Here is a 16,324-nt window from a genome sequence, read left to right on the forward strand (position 1 = left end):
TACTTAAATATGATCCCCAATTAGAGACAATGATTACCAGTTGCCTCTAATTGGGAATCATACAAATCACCAACATAGAAAATCAAACCTCGAACCCCACATAGAAATAAATAAACTAGATCACCCTCAATCACACCCTGAACCACTTCACCATAGAGAAACAATGGCTCTCTATGGTCAGGGCGTGACAGTACCCCCCCAAAGGTGTGGACTCCGGCCGCAAAACCAGAAACCAAATAGGGGGGGTGATTAGTATCGGAGGCGGCTCTGGTGTGGGACGAAGTACCCACTCATCCCACGGATCCTCCAGCATCAGGGGTGGCTCTGGTGCGGGACGAAGAACCCGCTCAACTCGCGGATCCATCATCTTTGGTGGTGGCTCTGGTGCGGACCGAAGAACCTGCTCATCCCGTGTATCCAGCCATGGACCCAGGCTGAACACTGTGCCTAGACTGGATCTCGATGCCGAGGAAGGCTCCTGCCATGGAGCGGGACTGGACACCGGCCCTGGCCTGGACATCGGTGCAGAGGAAGACTCCTGCCATGGAGCGGGACTGGATGCTGTGCCTGGACTGGGCACCAATGCAGAAGAAGACTCTGGCCTTGGAGCTGGACTGGCCGCCGTGCTTAGACTGGGCATCAGCGCAGGGGATGGCTACGGTCATGGAGCTGGAGGTTCCGGACCGTTGACCGTCTCAGGAGGTTCTGAACCGTGGACCGTCTCAGGAGGTTCCGGACCGTGAAACGTCTCAGGAGGTTCCGGACCGTGAAACGTCTCAGGAGGTTCCGGACCGGGAACTGTCGCCAGAAGCTCTGGACCGGGAACTGTCGCTGGAAGCTCTGGACCGGGAACTGTCGCCGGAAGCTCTGGACTGGGGATCGTCGCAGGAAGCCTGGTGCGTGGGCCCGGCACTGGTGGTACCGGACTGGTGACACGCACCTCAGGGCGAGTGCGGGGAGCAGGCACAGGACGTACCTGACTGGGGACACGCACTTCAGGGAGAGTGCGAGGAGCAGGCACAGCACGTACCTGACTGGGAACACACACTTCAGGGAGAGTGTGAGGAGCAGGCACAGGATGTACCTGACTGGGAAGGCGCACTTGAGGGAGAGTGTGAGGAGCAGGCACAGGACGTACCGGACTGAGAAGGCGCACTTGAGGGAGAGTGCGAGGAGCAGGCACAGGACGTACCGGACTGGAGACACGCACTTCAGGGAGAGTGCGAGGGACAGGCACGGAGACCTGGTGTGTATTGCCTGCATCAATGGTACTGGTTCGATGACACACTTCGCATGGCGAGTGCGAGGAGCTAGCACAGGTCGTACTGGGCTGTGGAGGCGTATATCTCGGTGAGTGCGTGGAGCAGGCACAGGACGTACCAGACTGGGGAGGCGCACTGGAGGCCTGATGCGTGGGACCGGCACAGATTGCACCGGACTGGTAACACGCTCCTCCAAACACCTACGTTCCTCGCCAACTCCATTCTCCGGTATCCCTCCTTACACTGTTCCATTGACTCCCAGGCGGGCTCTGGCACTCTCCCTGGGTCGACCGACCACCTCTCTACCTCCTCCCATGTTGTCACTGGTACACACCTCGGCTACGCCGACCACCCCGTGTGGCCCCCCAAAAAAATTTTTTATCGGGCTGTCTTTTGGGCTTTTCTTGTGGCCGCGAACCCCGGCGTCGTCGCTGTTCTCCCTTCTCTCCTTGCGTCTGCTGTGACTCCTGCCAAAGAAGGCCATCCTGTCTTGCCAGGATTTCTTCCGAAGTCCAGGATCCCTTCCCGTCCAGAATCTCCTCCCAAGTCCATGTTACCCTTTCCTCCTGGGCACGCTGCTTGGTCATGTTGTGATGGGATATTCTGTCACGTTCGCTGGAATAAATGTCGGGCCAAGGCGCAGCGAATGTTGAGTTCCACATTATTTATTAGAAAATGAAACTAAGCAAAGACAAAACAAATAAACAATAAACTAACAACGAACCATGACTATAGAGATGCTACGTGCACTAACTCAAAATAATATCCCATAAACACAGGTGGGAAAAACAGCTACTTAAATATGATCCCCAATTAGAGACAATGATTACCAGTTGCCTCTAATTGGGAATCATACAAATCACCAACATAGAAAATCAAACCTCGAACCCCACATAGAAATAAATAAACTAGATCACCCTCAATCACGCCCTGAACTATTTCACCATAGAGAAACAATGGCTCTCTATGGTCAGGGCGTGACAACCGTATGTCCAATATGAAAAAACCTACTGCATTTAAGCTGATTGGCAACTCTTTAAGGGTAACTAAATGAGCAGAGACGCGTTCTGGATAAGTTGCAGGGGTTTGATCTTACAAGCAGGGAGCCCAGCCAACAGCGAGTTGCAGTAGTCCTGACAGGAGATGACACGTGCCTGGATTAAGACCTGCACTGCTTCCTGTGTGAGGTAGGGTTGTTTTTGCCTTAGCACTACACAGCTGATTCAAATGATCAACTCATCAAACTTCAAGTGGAATTTATGTATTCATTTGTGATGCTACATGCACATGTGTGTGTGCACATGCCTCTATCTATCCAATGGTGTCATGATTTGTTGTAAGGATATTATATTTGACCTGGTGATGTAAAAGTCTAATGACATTATCTTCCATATTCCTACAGATACCTTGTAACTGGAGATTCCTTCAAAACGATTGCCTACAGTTACCATGTAGGGCACTGCAAGGTTGGGTGACTAGGGCCATCTGGGACTGCCTCTTGGGGGAATTCAGGCATGTGAAGGTTACCTGTGTCCTGCATAACTTCATGAGGATGGACACGAGGAACAGGAGGAATCTGCAGCTCGCCGTGTGCCAGAGGAGAAGTCTGTTGCTCTGCAGAATGTTTCAAGGATTGGGTCCAACAACGCAGCAAGCGAGGCAATCCATGCACGGGAGATCTTCACCTCCTACCTCTTCGAAGAGGGTGCTGTTCCCTGGTAACAACATAGACTATGCACAACCAAAGGCTCTTTATAAGCCATCCACATTGCAATAAGAGTTTTCTTCCATTTACTTAGCTATGTCAACTGCAATTATTCAATTCACAGTTTCTCTCCCTTGGATTTCTACTCAGGTGAGGGTGCCATTTAGGTAAGGGTGTGATGTCTGTACAAGAACAGGCTATTTTAAGTCACCATATTGAAAAAAAAGTACAACAATTAGACACCCTATAACCTACACACCAGTAGCGGTCAGTGATGTTTAAGATGAGGGAGGCCGATTTTTTTTTATCTTATTTTTTTATTATTTTTTCTTGAACATGGACTTATTTCTATTACAGCATATTGGATGACTGTCATTCATATTCCATTCACCCAGTTCAATGTAACAGCGATAGGTTTAGGCTACTACATGATACTCAAATGTTCCCTTTACCCATCATGAGGTTGCTACAACCTAGCCTATGAATTAAAGTTTACAATGTACAGTTGAAGTCAGACGTTTACATACACCTTAGCCAACTACATTTAAACTCAGTTTTTCACAATTCCTGACATTTAATCCTAGTAAAAATTCCCTGTCTTAGGTCAGTTAGGATCACCACTTTATTTTAAGAATGTGAAATGTCAGAATAATAGTAGAGAGAATGATTTATTCAGCTTTTATTTATTTCATCACATTCCCAGTGGGTCAGAAGTTTACATACACTCAATTAGTATTTGGTAGCATTGCCTTTGAATTGTTTAACTTGGGTCAAACGTTTCATGTAGCCTTCTACAAGCTTCCCACAATAAATTGGGTTAATTTTGGCCCATTCCTCCTGACAGAGCTGGTGGAACTGAGTCAGGTTTGTAGGCCTCCTTGCTCGCACACACTTTTTCAGTTCTGCCCACAAATTTCTATAGGATTGAAGTCAGGGCTTTGTGATGGCCCTCCAATACCTTGACTTTATTGTCTTTAAGCCATTTTGCCACAACTTTGGAAGTATGCTTGGGGTCATTATCCATTTGGAAGACCCATTTGCAACCAAGCTTTAACTTCCTGACTGATGTCTTGAGATGTTGCTTCAATATATGAAGTGTGAAGTGCACCAGTCCCTCCTGCAGCAAACCACCCCCACAACATGATACTGCCACCCCCGTGCTTCACGGTTGTGATGGTGTTCTTTGGCTTGTAAGCATCCCTCTGTAGTCTGGCTTTTTTATGGTGGTTTTGGAGCAGTGGCTTCTTCCTAGCTGAGCGGCCTTTCAGGTCATGTTGATATAGGAATCGTTTTATTGTGGATATAGATACGTTTGTACCTGTTTCCTCCAGCATCTTCACAAGGTCCTTTGCTGTTGTTCTGGGATTGATTTGCACGTTTCGCACCAAAGTACGTTCATCTCTAGGAGACAGAACGCGTCTCCTTCCTGAGCGGTATGACGGCTGCGTGGTCCCATGGTGTTTATACTTGCGTACTATTGTTTGTACAGATGAACGTAGTACCTTCAGGCGTTTGGAAATTGCTCCCAATGATTAACCAGACTTGTGGAGGTCTACAATTTTCTTTCTGAGTGAATTATAATGAAATAATCTGTCTGTAAACAATTGTTGGAAAAATTACTTGTCATGCACAAAGTAGATGTCCTAACCGACTTGCCAAAACTATAGTTTGTTAACAAGAAATTTGTGGAGTGGTTGAAAAACCTAGTTTTAATGACGCCAACCTAAGTGTATGTAAACTTCCAACTTCAACTGTAGGTGCACACATGGACAGACGGTGACATTCAATACCGCCTTGCACACTCATGCCTGCATCTAGCTGATATAGGATGTAATTATTAGTCCAACAGTTGCAAACGAGAGTTTCTATTGGACAAATTCAGGTATATTTATCTTCTGTTTAAGAAATGTTTTTTCAACCGACTCGGTGGAATGCATACACCCCTGATCACGCGTAAACACACAGCCACGTCTATTCCTTCTCGCCTCCATGCTCTCTCCTCCTCTCACCTCTTCCCTTCGCTTGTGGACTTCAATGCACAACACATAAGCTGTATGTGACCAGCAGAAAAAACCTTTCCAGGCCAAAACGCTACACACAGTCTACATGTTGTCACCATATTAGCTAAAGTAACGTCATAGTCAACATAGCTAATAGAACTAAGGCATTAGTAAACCCTCTACAGTCATGCAATAACTTTACAATGTACAGTCAGTAAGCAGTTACACCGGTGGGCCCCGGTGGTAATAAATTAATTAATAAAAGCAAAATCTTACCTTGAGTTCCTGTGTTGTGTTGGATAATCATAGTCTAGCTAATTGCATTCGATAGCTGAGTAAGTGAAACTGAAAGTGAAAAAAAATGACAATCTCTCGCTAAATATTTCTCTCTTACCTCTCCATTTTGGAAGAAATTAATTTGTTCAAAATGGTTCAACAATTGTCTCTCTCTTTTGAGTCAACTACTCACCACATGCACAGCTGTGCTAGCTAGCTGTAGCTTATGCTTTCAGTACTAGATTCATTATCTGATCCTTTGATTGGGTGGACAACATGTTAGTTTATAATGCAAGAGCTCTGATAGGTTGGAGGACATCCTCCGGAAGTTGTCTTAATTATTTTGAAAGTCTATGGAAGGGGGTGAAAACCATGAGCCTCCTAGGTTTTGTATTGAAGTCAATGTACCCAGATGAGGATGGAAGCTAGCTGTCCTCCGGCTACACCATGGTGCTACCCTACAGAGTGCTGTTGAGGCTACTGTAGGCCTTCTTTGCAAAATAGTGTGTTTTAATCAATTATTTGGTGACGTGATTATATTTAGTATAGTTTTATCTAAAAAAAAAAAAAACTTTTTAAATGTTTTACAATTTTTATGAAATTCACTGAGGAGGATGGTCCTCCCCTGAGGACCCTCCACTGCTACACACTCATGTATCAATCTGACTGATGGATTGTGTTGTGCAGTAAGCAGGCTCAGGTGTATAACTGTGGCTCCTTCCACCTTCAAAGAATAGGCAAGAGGGCCAACCATGGAGAATAGTAAGACACTTATTTATATAACTCCACTATATTGTTTGTCCTCGTGTGTCTGTGCATGTTTTTCAGCATAAAATACTCTGCAGCCACTTAGCGTGGATACCAGGTGAGGCCACACACACAGATTCCTGTTGAACACTGTCTTTAAATACCTTATTTTCTCAATAACAGTCTTTGTCCTTCACTTCATCCTGCTCTCCCCTTCTCCCTAAATCCTATAGGTCAGTAGTTCCCAAACTATTTATAGTCCCATACCCCTTCAAACATTCAACCTTCAGCTGCGTACCCCCTCTAGCACCAGGGTCAAATATTGTTTTTTGCCATCATTGTAAGCCGTCCACACAAACACTATATGATACATTTATTAAACATAAGAATGAGTGAGTTTTTGTCACAACCCTGCTTGTGGGAAGTGACAAAGAGCTCTTATAGGACCATAATTTTGCTCTTTATTTAGCCATCTTACATATAAAACCTGATTTGTTCATCAAAAATTGTGAATAACTCACCACAGAGGGTGTGCATGAAAGGATGCACATAACTCTGCAGTGTTGGGTTGTATTGGAGAGAGTCTCAGTCTTAAATCATTTTCCACACACAGTCTGTGCCTGTATTTACTTTTCATGCTAGTGAGGGCCGAGAATCCACTCTCACATAGGTATGTGGTTGCAAAGGGTGATTTGCCAAGGCAGGATACTCTGAGCGCAGCCCTATCTGAAATCTGGCAGTGGCTCCTGATTAAATAAAATGTTCACAGAACCTCTTGTTGCAATTTCGATGAGGCTCTCTTGTTCATATATCGGTAAGTGGACTAGAGGCAGGGCATTAAATAACGAATCCAGTTGTTTGTGGCGTCCGTTTCGGGAAAGTACCTGGGTAATTGCGCACCTAGCGCACTCATGTGCTTGAGTTCATTTGCACACACAAAAATCATACAATGATGGAAAGACCTGTGTGTTGTCCTTGTTAATGCAGACAGAGAAGAACTCCAACTTCTTAATCATAGCCTCAATTTTGTCCCGCACATTGAATATAGTTGCGGAGAGTCCCTGTAATCCTAGATTCAGGTCATTCAGGCGAGAAAAAACATCACCCAGATAGGCCAGTCGTGTGAGAAAGCTCGTCTCTCAATTAAAAAAAAACATGTAAATACTTTGCCCCTTGATAACCAGCTGTAAAAGTGTTACATGGTCGCTGCCCATATCATTGCATAGTGCAGAAAATACACGAGAGTTCAGGGCCTAGCTTTAAGAAAGTTAACCATTTTCACTGTAGTGTCCAAAACGTCTTTCAAGCTGTCAGGTATTCGCTGGGCAGCAAGAGCCTCTCGGATGCTGCAGTGTACCCAAGTGGCGTCGGGAGCAACTGCTTGCACGCGCGTTACCACTCCACTGTGTCTCCCTGTCATGGCTTTTGCGCCATCAGTACAGACACCAACACATCTTAACCACCAAAGTCCATTTGATGTCACAACGCTGTCCAGTACTTTAAAAATATCCTCTCATGTTATCCTGGTTTCCAGTGGTATGCAGAAGAGGATGTCTTCCTAATTGACCTCCCCATAAACGTAACGGACATATACCAGGAACTGTGCCGGGCCCGCCACGTCTGTTGACTCATCCAGCTGTAACGCATAGAATTCACTGGCTTGTATGCGAGACAGTAATTGTTTCAAAACATCTCCTGTCATGTCACTGATGCGTCGTGAAACAGTGTCTGCATAGTTTTTTTGTTCTTTTCCACCCTGCATTATCCCAGTCATATCTGCGGCAGCAGGAAGAATTAAGTCCTCCACAATATTATGGGGCTTGCCTGTCCTAGCCACTCGGTAGCTCACCATATAAGACGCTTCTAGCCCCTTCTTATTAATGGTATCTGTTGCTTTTATACATGTCTTACTACTCGAAAGTCGTCTTTATTCTCACTCAAACTCCTGTGGCTTATTTTTCAAATTGTTATGTTTCGTTTCTAAATGTCTGCGCAAGAGTGAAGGTTTCCCGCTAGAAAGTAACTGTTAATGTGATCGGATGTTAATTATTTGACTAGGCTACCTGTATAATTGAAATTGTTGTTATTTCGCTGAACACTAGATGGTTTAATTACATTTTTGGCAGTGAAATGAGGCTACTCAGGCGAGGGGGGGGGGAAAAACTCACCCAAATGTTGGAAAATATAAATGTACTGTTTGAAAATGTGAAGATTTTTTTTAATTTTTTTTTATAAAAATATTTTTAAAATGTTTTTAAAATGTGAATCAAATTTTGATTTGGCGTAACCCCAACAGCATTGCCCAGTTTGGAAATACCTGCTCTAAGTTATATCAGCTGTGTTGGCCTTCCCTGTGGCTCAGTTGGTAGAGCATGGTGTTTGCAACGCCAGGGTTGTGGGTTCGATTCCCACGGGGGGCCAGAACAACAAAATGTATGCATTCACTACTGTAAGTCGCTCTGGATAAGAGTGTCTGCTAAATGACTAAAATGTTGGTGAACCCCTCCCACAACTGAACTGGCTACGTAGAGGGCAAAGCATGATCAGAGGTGAGGTAACTTGGTCGGGTCAACAGGAAGTATTATTAGAGACAGTGAAATACAGCTAGAGATGTAGTAGTCCCAGAGTTAATGATCCAAGGTCAGTTTTGCATTTCACCTCCTGAAGATTATGATAAAATAAAATGTTATTTGTCATATGCGCCGAATACAGTGAAATGCTTACTTATAAGCCCTTAATATAAGCCCTTAACCAACGATGCAGTTTTAAGAACAATATCTAAAAAAATAAATAATAATAATAAGACAGCAGCAGTAGAATAACAATAGCGAGGTTATATACACTGGTTAGTTGAGCTAATATGTACATGTAGGTAGAGTTATTAAAGTGACTATGCATAAATAACAGAGTAGCAGCAGGTAAGAGGGAGGGGGGGCAATGCAAATAGTCTGGGGTTGCCATTTTTCACCGCTTCCCACGACGCGTTTGCGGTGACAAAAAGGTTGTCTGTCTCTACTGAAAATGAATAGGAAGCGGTGTTTCACTGCGCGGCACTGCGTGCTAGTGTACACGGGTCATTATGGTCACGGGAAGTGACTTCCCAATGATTCCAGATAGTTTATTTCTTGTTTTTGCTTGCTTTTCAGAGGTATTTTTTTTATATATATTTTTTTTAAATTCAAAATACAGATCAACAATTTACATTGTTACATCATACAAAACAGAACGCAGGTATTAACGAGAAAATACAAAACAATTGATGAAGCACAAAACAATTGATGAAGTAATAAAAAATTATAGTGAAATTGTAATCACTCTAAAAAACGTTTTAATAAGATAGTTAAATTCATTGAAATATGTGTAATTTTGGTATAGAATTTTGGAATTTTTGTTTGTGTATAAAGTATTTGGCAACAAGAATAAACAACTTCACAATCATTTCAATGGTCTTGTTATCATCAATAGTAACATAAGTATTTTGCAAGGTTTTCCCAAAATTCTGACACAAATTCAAAGAACAAGTGAGACAGCTGGGATTTCTGTGAAAAAAGTGAGAACCTATCATCAATAGCCATAAATTTGGATAACATAGAATTACATGGATATATATTATGTTAAACTTTGAAGTGCACTTCCTTAACTTTGTTTGGTATACAATATTTGTAAGGCCTTAACCATGCATTTTTCCAGACAATGTCAGGAATAAGCATGTTCCAGAAAAATGTTCCTCTCAGTGTAAGTTGGTTTTGTGAATGAAGAATTTGCTTTATATATTTATTACAACAAGATTTCTCAGGTAAGCCCACGCCTTCCAATCTGAGTTCTGGATAAGCTTTGTGATCATTACCAAAGCTAAGATGAGTTTTCATTCGTGTAGTTAGACCACTGGGAACGGCTTTGATCACAGAAATAAACTATCTGAAAGGTATTGGAAACTCTTTCAATGTTATAAATTGTTCATATGTAAGAATATTACCCCTGTTGTCGAAAACATCAAGAACAAAGTCAATATTCCTCTCATGCCAGCTGGGGTACAACAATGACTTATTCCTTACAGTTATGTCTGAATTATTCCACAAAAGAGCTTTATGTTGGGAAAGATTTAGCAGGAAACATATTTTCCAGGCCATTAAAGCTTGTTGGTGAAACCTAGCCAATTTAGAGGGTAGGAACTTTCAGGAATATAATTACATTAAAAAAAATTGAAGACCTCCCAATTTATTAAATACATTATTTGGAATTAAAGGTATGGAATGAGAAGTATTTCTGTTAAATAAAATGACGTCAGTCGCAACGTAATATCGGTTTCCGGGCAAACTCAAAATAATGTTGTTTTATTAAATTACAAACTCGCCCGTTTACCTTCATGTTAAATGTTATATCACCGACACTCTTGTTATGGACAGTACACAATTATTCGCATTCAGAAGAAAATGCTGGGTTGTTCGAGCGTGCCTGATAGATACCTCGCTCGTACGCTCACTTCAGCTCGACCGACTAGCTAATCTCTACAACATCTGGGAAACCTAGCCAGCTAGCTACACGAGGACTTGTTTCGTCGAGAAATCCACACAATGTGGAATCGATGCATGTGTACAAACGTAGTTTTTTTTTATAATTATCGGACATTAAGGGGGCGGACACGATCTATTTAGCTTACGCAAGCTCATATTTGATTTAATATAATAAACTAAACTGATTTATATAAGAAATTATAATAGAGGTTATTTTTCGAATCATATCTCAACATCATTTAAAGACAGACTATTTTCACTATCGAATAACTCGTTTTGAGGTGAGTTAACACTCCATTAATTATATCCTTGCTCTCTTTACGTTAGCTACCTGCAAGTTTTGTGTTGGGAAATAGTTTCTAGCTACTGTTATATAGCGACAGCGTGTATCTAACTACGGAAAGATAATATACAATGCATTCCCATATACATTGCGCCTTTGTTAGATTACTTAGCTAGATAGCTAACACATTCAGAATGTGCATGCTAGCGGAGTAACGCTGCTTTTGTTTTCTTTTTTAAACCAATATGGAGGAGAGTGGCGTGTATACTAGAAGTGGAGAGCTCGTCCGTGTCACTGCTGGTCCATGACCATGACTCTAAATGCTGGCTAACTAGTTCACGTTAAATAGCTAAATAACACAGGCAGCAAGCTAGACTGCTAACTGAGAGTTTTCAAACCATCTTTAGCTAACTGATCACTATTTGCACATCATGATACAGTATGACCAAATCATTTCATAACGACCTTTGACTTTGGTATCACCTCGTATTGTAAGCGGTAGCTAGCTAGCCCTCCGATTGTTCAGATTGAAGGATGTGCGTTAACTCACCATCTCCTGCATGATTGCCACGGTAATTAAAATTGGAACTGCCAGTGGCCAACCTATCCATAGTCTCTGCCTTCTATTGAGCGCTGTGCTCATTGGATGTTTGACATTTGCGCACTGGTCTGTCTCTTGCTGCACATCCCTTTTAATTATCTACCCCCAAAAAGAACAACATACTGTGACATTAGGCATAGTAAACCTGTAATAACCAAGTTCTTACATTATGTTTTACTCACCTATGCAAAGGGCCCCTGTTAGAGAACTGGAAACAAGACTGTAACTACCAATTGGGGAGAAAGGGGTAAAACGTACAAAAAAATGTATAAATAGACATGTAGCCACTGATGAATCGCCTTCTCTCCAATGCTATTTTGTTTCCTGTCTACCTTTTATTGATTCCTGACCCTCATTGCCCTATTCTTGACTTTGACCAGGAACCAACTGCTGGTCCCACGGTCTACCTGATGAGTATGAGCGAGATTACAGAACCTTCTAATGATGCTCCCACTCTTACTGAAGGTCTTATAACATTTTTCATATATACAATGTCATTGTGTTGTCTGTGTGGGGTAAGGGAGCATATGTTTTTGCAAAACTCAAGCTGCTATTTCTACTAACAAATATACTTCTGCAGCAATGGGTAAACATTTATCATTTATGTGTGGCACTCAGTGTTGAGTTTCCCATCTACCTCTCATTTGTTTAACTGAATTACAGTATATCAATTCAAAAGGTGAGGCTATTTGTCTCACAAGATGCCATAGAGCAGGGCTCTCCAACCCTGTTCCTGGAGAGCTACCATCCTGTATGTTTTCAATATAACCCCAGTTGTAAGTAACCTGATTCAGTTTATCAACAAGCTAATTATAAGAATTAGGTGTTTGATTAAGGTTGGAGTGAAAACCTACAAGATGTTAGCTCTCTGGGAACAGGGTTGGAGAGCCTTGCCATAGAACTTAGCATTTGTAGGCTTTAAAGGGACAATCTGCAGCTGCTACATCAATTTTTGATAAAGATGAGCAAAAAAAAAATAAACGGTATTAAAATAAATAATAAACATTGAGCTATTGTATCTTCAAAAAAAGTGGAATTATTTTATACAAATACAATTGCTTAGAGATTTTGTTAAAAATGTAAAAGAAAATACATTTAAAAAAGATAGGGGTCAAAATTATTAGCACCCCTGTTTTCAATACTCTAGCACCCTCCTCTTATGAGGATAACGGCACTGAGTCTTTTCTAAAATGTTTTATGAGATTGGAGAACACATTGGGAGGGGTCTTAGACCAATCCTCCATTACGAATCTTCCCAGATCCTTGATATTTGTCTGCCTTATGGACGGCCCTCTTCAAAATCAAACCACTGGTTTTCAACGGGTTCATGTCCAGAGACTGAGATGGCCATTGGGAAATGTAGATTTTTTTTGGTGGATTTTGATATGTGCTTGGGGTTATTATCACAAATATATGTAAATGCAGTTGTCTTGAAATCACCATAAATCCAGAGAAGGCCAGACTTAGATGACAAAGTTTGACAATTTGCCCATGAGAGACTGCCTGTTAAAGTGAGAACAGCACAACAAGGTGAGTCCAAAATGTGTTGTACGCTGCTGCATAAATAATATACCAGAGAGATGTGTATACTGTAGCTAAGAAAGTAATACTAAGAGTATATTGTGTAGTAAGCTGTTAGTAGCCCATGTGGCTCACCCTAATAATTGGCTCTATTTTCCTCTCTTAATTTCGCTTACTGTTCTGACTTGGTGGTGCACATGTAGCCTATAACCTGTTTTAGAGAAATGTAATCATTGAATATTGTAAGAGCTGTCATTGTCTGCTTATATGGCCCCTTTATTTATCATACGGTTCTGACTTGGTGTACAGGGAGAACACTGTAAGAACGGCCAATGTTCTGAATTCTGTCACTGTACATTTCAAAAGCGCTGAACAAATAGTTATATTGACTACGTCTGTCCTAGCTCGCTCATTAATGTCTTAATCGAATTTACGGATTGCCTCTTATCTGCTTGTCGTCCCCTTATGCCATAGTTTGTACATCTCAATTGTCAGTAGAAACCACATTTGTTTAAGCAAGTCAGGCATATAAGCTATGTTTTTTTTAAACGGCAGTAAATGAGGCTGAATGAACTGTTTCTCTGCCAGACAAGGCTCCTCTGATAGCCAGGTGTAGCAGTGGTAAAATGTTGGGACTGCTGTTGGGACAGCTTTATGTAGGCCCTAACAGTTGGTGGGCGGTTTGTCACCTTTATGGTGCAATTAATGTATTGTTTAGTGTTGTGTAGTGGCTTTACTGGCATGCATCCCCAACATTTTGTTTGTGTTTGCCCCACCAAGATTTACATGCCAGTAAATCTGAAGCTTGGCCGCAAGTGGATCTTGCAGCAAGACAATAACCCCAAGCACACATCAAATTCTACAAAGAAATGGTTAATTGACCACAAAATCAACATTTTGTAATGGCCATCTTTCTCTGGATATGAACCCCATTGAAAACGTATAGTTTGAATTGTCAGAGGGCCGTCCATAAGCGCAGATGAAGGATAGCAAGAATCTGGCAATATTCTGTATAGAGGAATGGTCTAAGATCCTTCCAAATGTGTTCTTCAATCTCATCAAACATTTTAGAAAAAGGATTGGTGCCGTTATCCTTGCAAGGGGAGGGTGCTGGAAAACTTTACTCCTATCTTTTAGACTTTCTTTATGACTACAAACAAAATCTCTTTCCCTTTTTAATATATATATATATTTTTACATACAATATTGCTCAGGATTGTTTTGCTTATCTTTATCAAGGGTGCCAATCATTTCAGTCATGACTGAATACACATTCATTCTTGAATAATATAACTTATAAATGCCTCATTAACTTAGTTAAGCTGTCGTACCCCATCAGAACCCAAAATATAATATTTTTTCTCCAATGTTTGTAAACATAGTAAATGTATACAAATACTCTATAGCCTCAAAACATGCTTAAAACTATCATTTTGACATATTGGCTGGTCAGTCCTTGCAACCATAGCGCTGTCTATACATTTAAGATTGGTTACATTTCTCCAGCCCCATCCCTTAGCTTTTTACCAAAACAGAGGCGGGACGGCACTTCATTGTTTCAACTGGGGTTAACCCCTTTAATGAAAAGTTCAGTATAAGTGTCACTGTCAACAGAGTGGGCGTTTTCTGGAGCCGTGATTTGCTGCTCCTGCACCCACAGCCGACATTAACCCTGCACCCACAGCCATCATTCCACCTGCACCCACAGCCCCCACCCAGTCTGAGGTGACGATGACGACACCGGCTGAGAAGACACAGGAGAAGGCAGCTGAGGATGTGGTGGCCGTGGAGGAAGAGGAAGAATATGTGGTGGAGAAAGTTTTGAATGGAAGGGTGGTGAAAGGGAGAGTGGAGTACCTTCTTAAGTGGAAAGGCTTTTCGGAGTGAGTTTACACAATACAGATGTGATATAAATCATTTTTATCCCCATGTGGAATGCTTGTATTGACCAAACAAAACCCCTCTTTCACTCCAATGCCATTTTCTGGCTTAATTAACACTGCTTTTGTTTCTTCAGTGATGACAACACATGGGAGCCAGAGGATAATTTGGACTGTCCTGACCTGATTGCACTGTTTCTGCAGAAACAGAAATCCGCTCATGAGTCTGTAGGCAAGAGGAAGTCTGCAGAGCCTAATGTGGAAGGAGAGGAAAGTCGACCCAAGAAGAAAAAAGATGACGTAAGTCCTAAAGACAGAAGCGCGTACACAGATGGAATCATTTAGTCTTTTTCACATTGAGTGACACTCGCCCTTTGTTTTAGCCAGAGAAACTAAGGGGCTTCACTCGAGGTTTGGATCCAGAAAGGATTATTGGCGCCACTGACTCCACTGGAGAACTCATGTTCCTCATGAAATGGTTTGTATAGCCCTTATTGCCCTATTCATTTTTATAAAATGTTTTACCTTTATGCTACTAGACCTAATCATGCAGCAGTCGCAAGTCAATATACCTGTCAATTCCCATAACCCTGTGTTCTGTTTATCATGCCTATGCATCAATAAAAAAAGTGGATCCATTTCCTTTAATCTCTTCATTCTATGCATCCTAACCTATTTCATAGCGCCACTACAATCCCTGAACTAGCCAGAACCCACCACTTAAGTACTCATCCAACTCATGGTTCTCTTTACACGGCCTGTTCTTGTAGGAAAAACTCAGATGAAGCAGACCTGGTACCAGCTAAGGAAGCAAATGTGAAGTGTCCACAGGTGGTCATATCGTTTTATGAGGAACGGCTCACGTGGCACTCTTACCCCACCGAGGAGGAGGAGAAGAAGGACGACAAGAACTAGCCGTTTTGGAGGTGTAAGGTATCAAGCTGGTTCTGAAGACTGTAGAGGTAGTGTCAAGGGTTTAGGGGGCTCTAGGCAAAGGGTCTGAGACAAGCATGACAGCACATGGACTCCCTTTTTGGTTTTATATCACCCATCAGGTTAAAATCTGGATATGACCAAAGTCAATACAGGCTATGGGTTCTCTTGAGAAATCACAACCCTGGAAGAAATGTATAATGCAGTGTTAAATGTTTTAAGATTCACTCTAGTGACCATTTGGATACTAGGAGATCATTTTCACAGGGCAGTTGACTAAGAGGTCTAGGCCTTGTACATTACTGTGTAGGCTGGTGGAAATGTTATCATTCATAGTCTTGTAAACAAGTCAACGGTGCCATTTAGTTTTATGTAAATGTTTTGTAGCTTATAGTGCAAAACAATGTTAATCTTTGCTCATTTTGTGACCGTTTTAGTGTATTGAGGTGACAACACATTTTTGAAAACCATGTTTTTTTTTACTTTGCTCATCTGTCCATCTTATTCTAACATTTTCATAAACAGGACTTGCTTGTCTGTTTTGGAGAATAAACAACTTGTTACAATTGTCATCTGTCTCATACTGACAGAGCCTAAGCTTC

The 16,324-nt window shown here is 41.9% G+C and overlaps 1 protein-coding gene across 2 annotated transcripts; it reads left to right on the forward strand.

Moving 5' to 3' along the window:
- Window positions 1-10,400: 10,400 nt before the first annotated feature.
- On the forward strand, window positions 10,401-16,294 carry LOC106589288 (chromobox protein homolog 1). 2 transcript variants are annotated; one of them, XM_014179066.3, is made up of 6 exons: window positions 10,401-10,785; window positions 11,769-11,853; window positions 14,524-14,792; window positions 14,927-15,089; window positions 15,173-15,267; window positions 15,560-16,294. In XM_014179066.3, exons 3-6 carry the CDS (start codon window positions 14,641-14,643, stop codon window positions 15,702-15,704), a joined length of 555 nt encoding a protein of 184 aa, XP_014034541.1. In that variant the 5' UTR covers window positions 10,401-10,785; window positions 11,769-11,853; window positions 14,524-14,640; the 3' UTR covers window positions 15,705-16,294. The 2 variants fall into 2 exon arrangements, with proteins under 2 accessions (XP_014034541.1, XP_014034540.1); XM_014179065.3 differs by having other exon boundaries at window positions 10,402-10,785; window positions 14,570-14,792.
- The last annotated feature ends 30 nt before the right edge of the window (window positions 16,295-16,324 follow it).

The sequence above is a fragment of the Salmo salar genome, chromosome 28, assembly GCF_965601325.2.
Source record: "Salmo salar chromosome 28, fSalSal1, whole genome shotgun sequence".
NCBI classification, from domain to species: domain Eukaryota; kingdom Metazoa; phylum Chordata; class Actinopteri; order Salmoniformes; family Salmonidae; genus Salmo; species Salmo salar.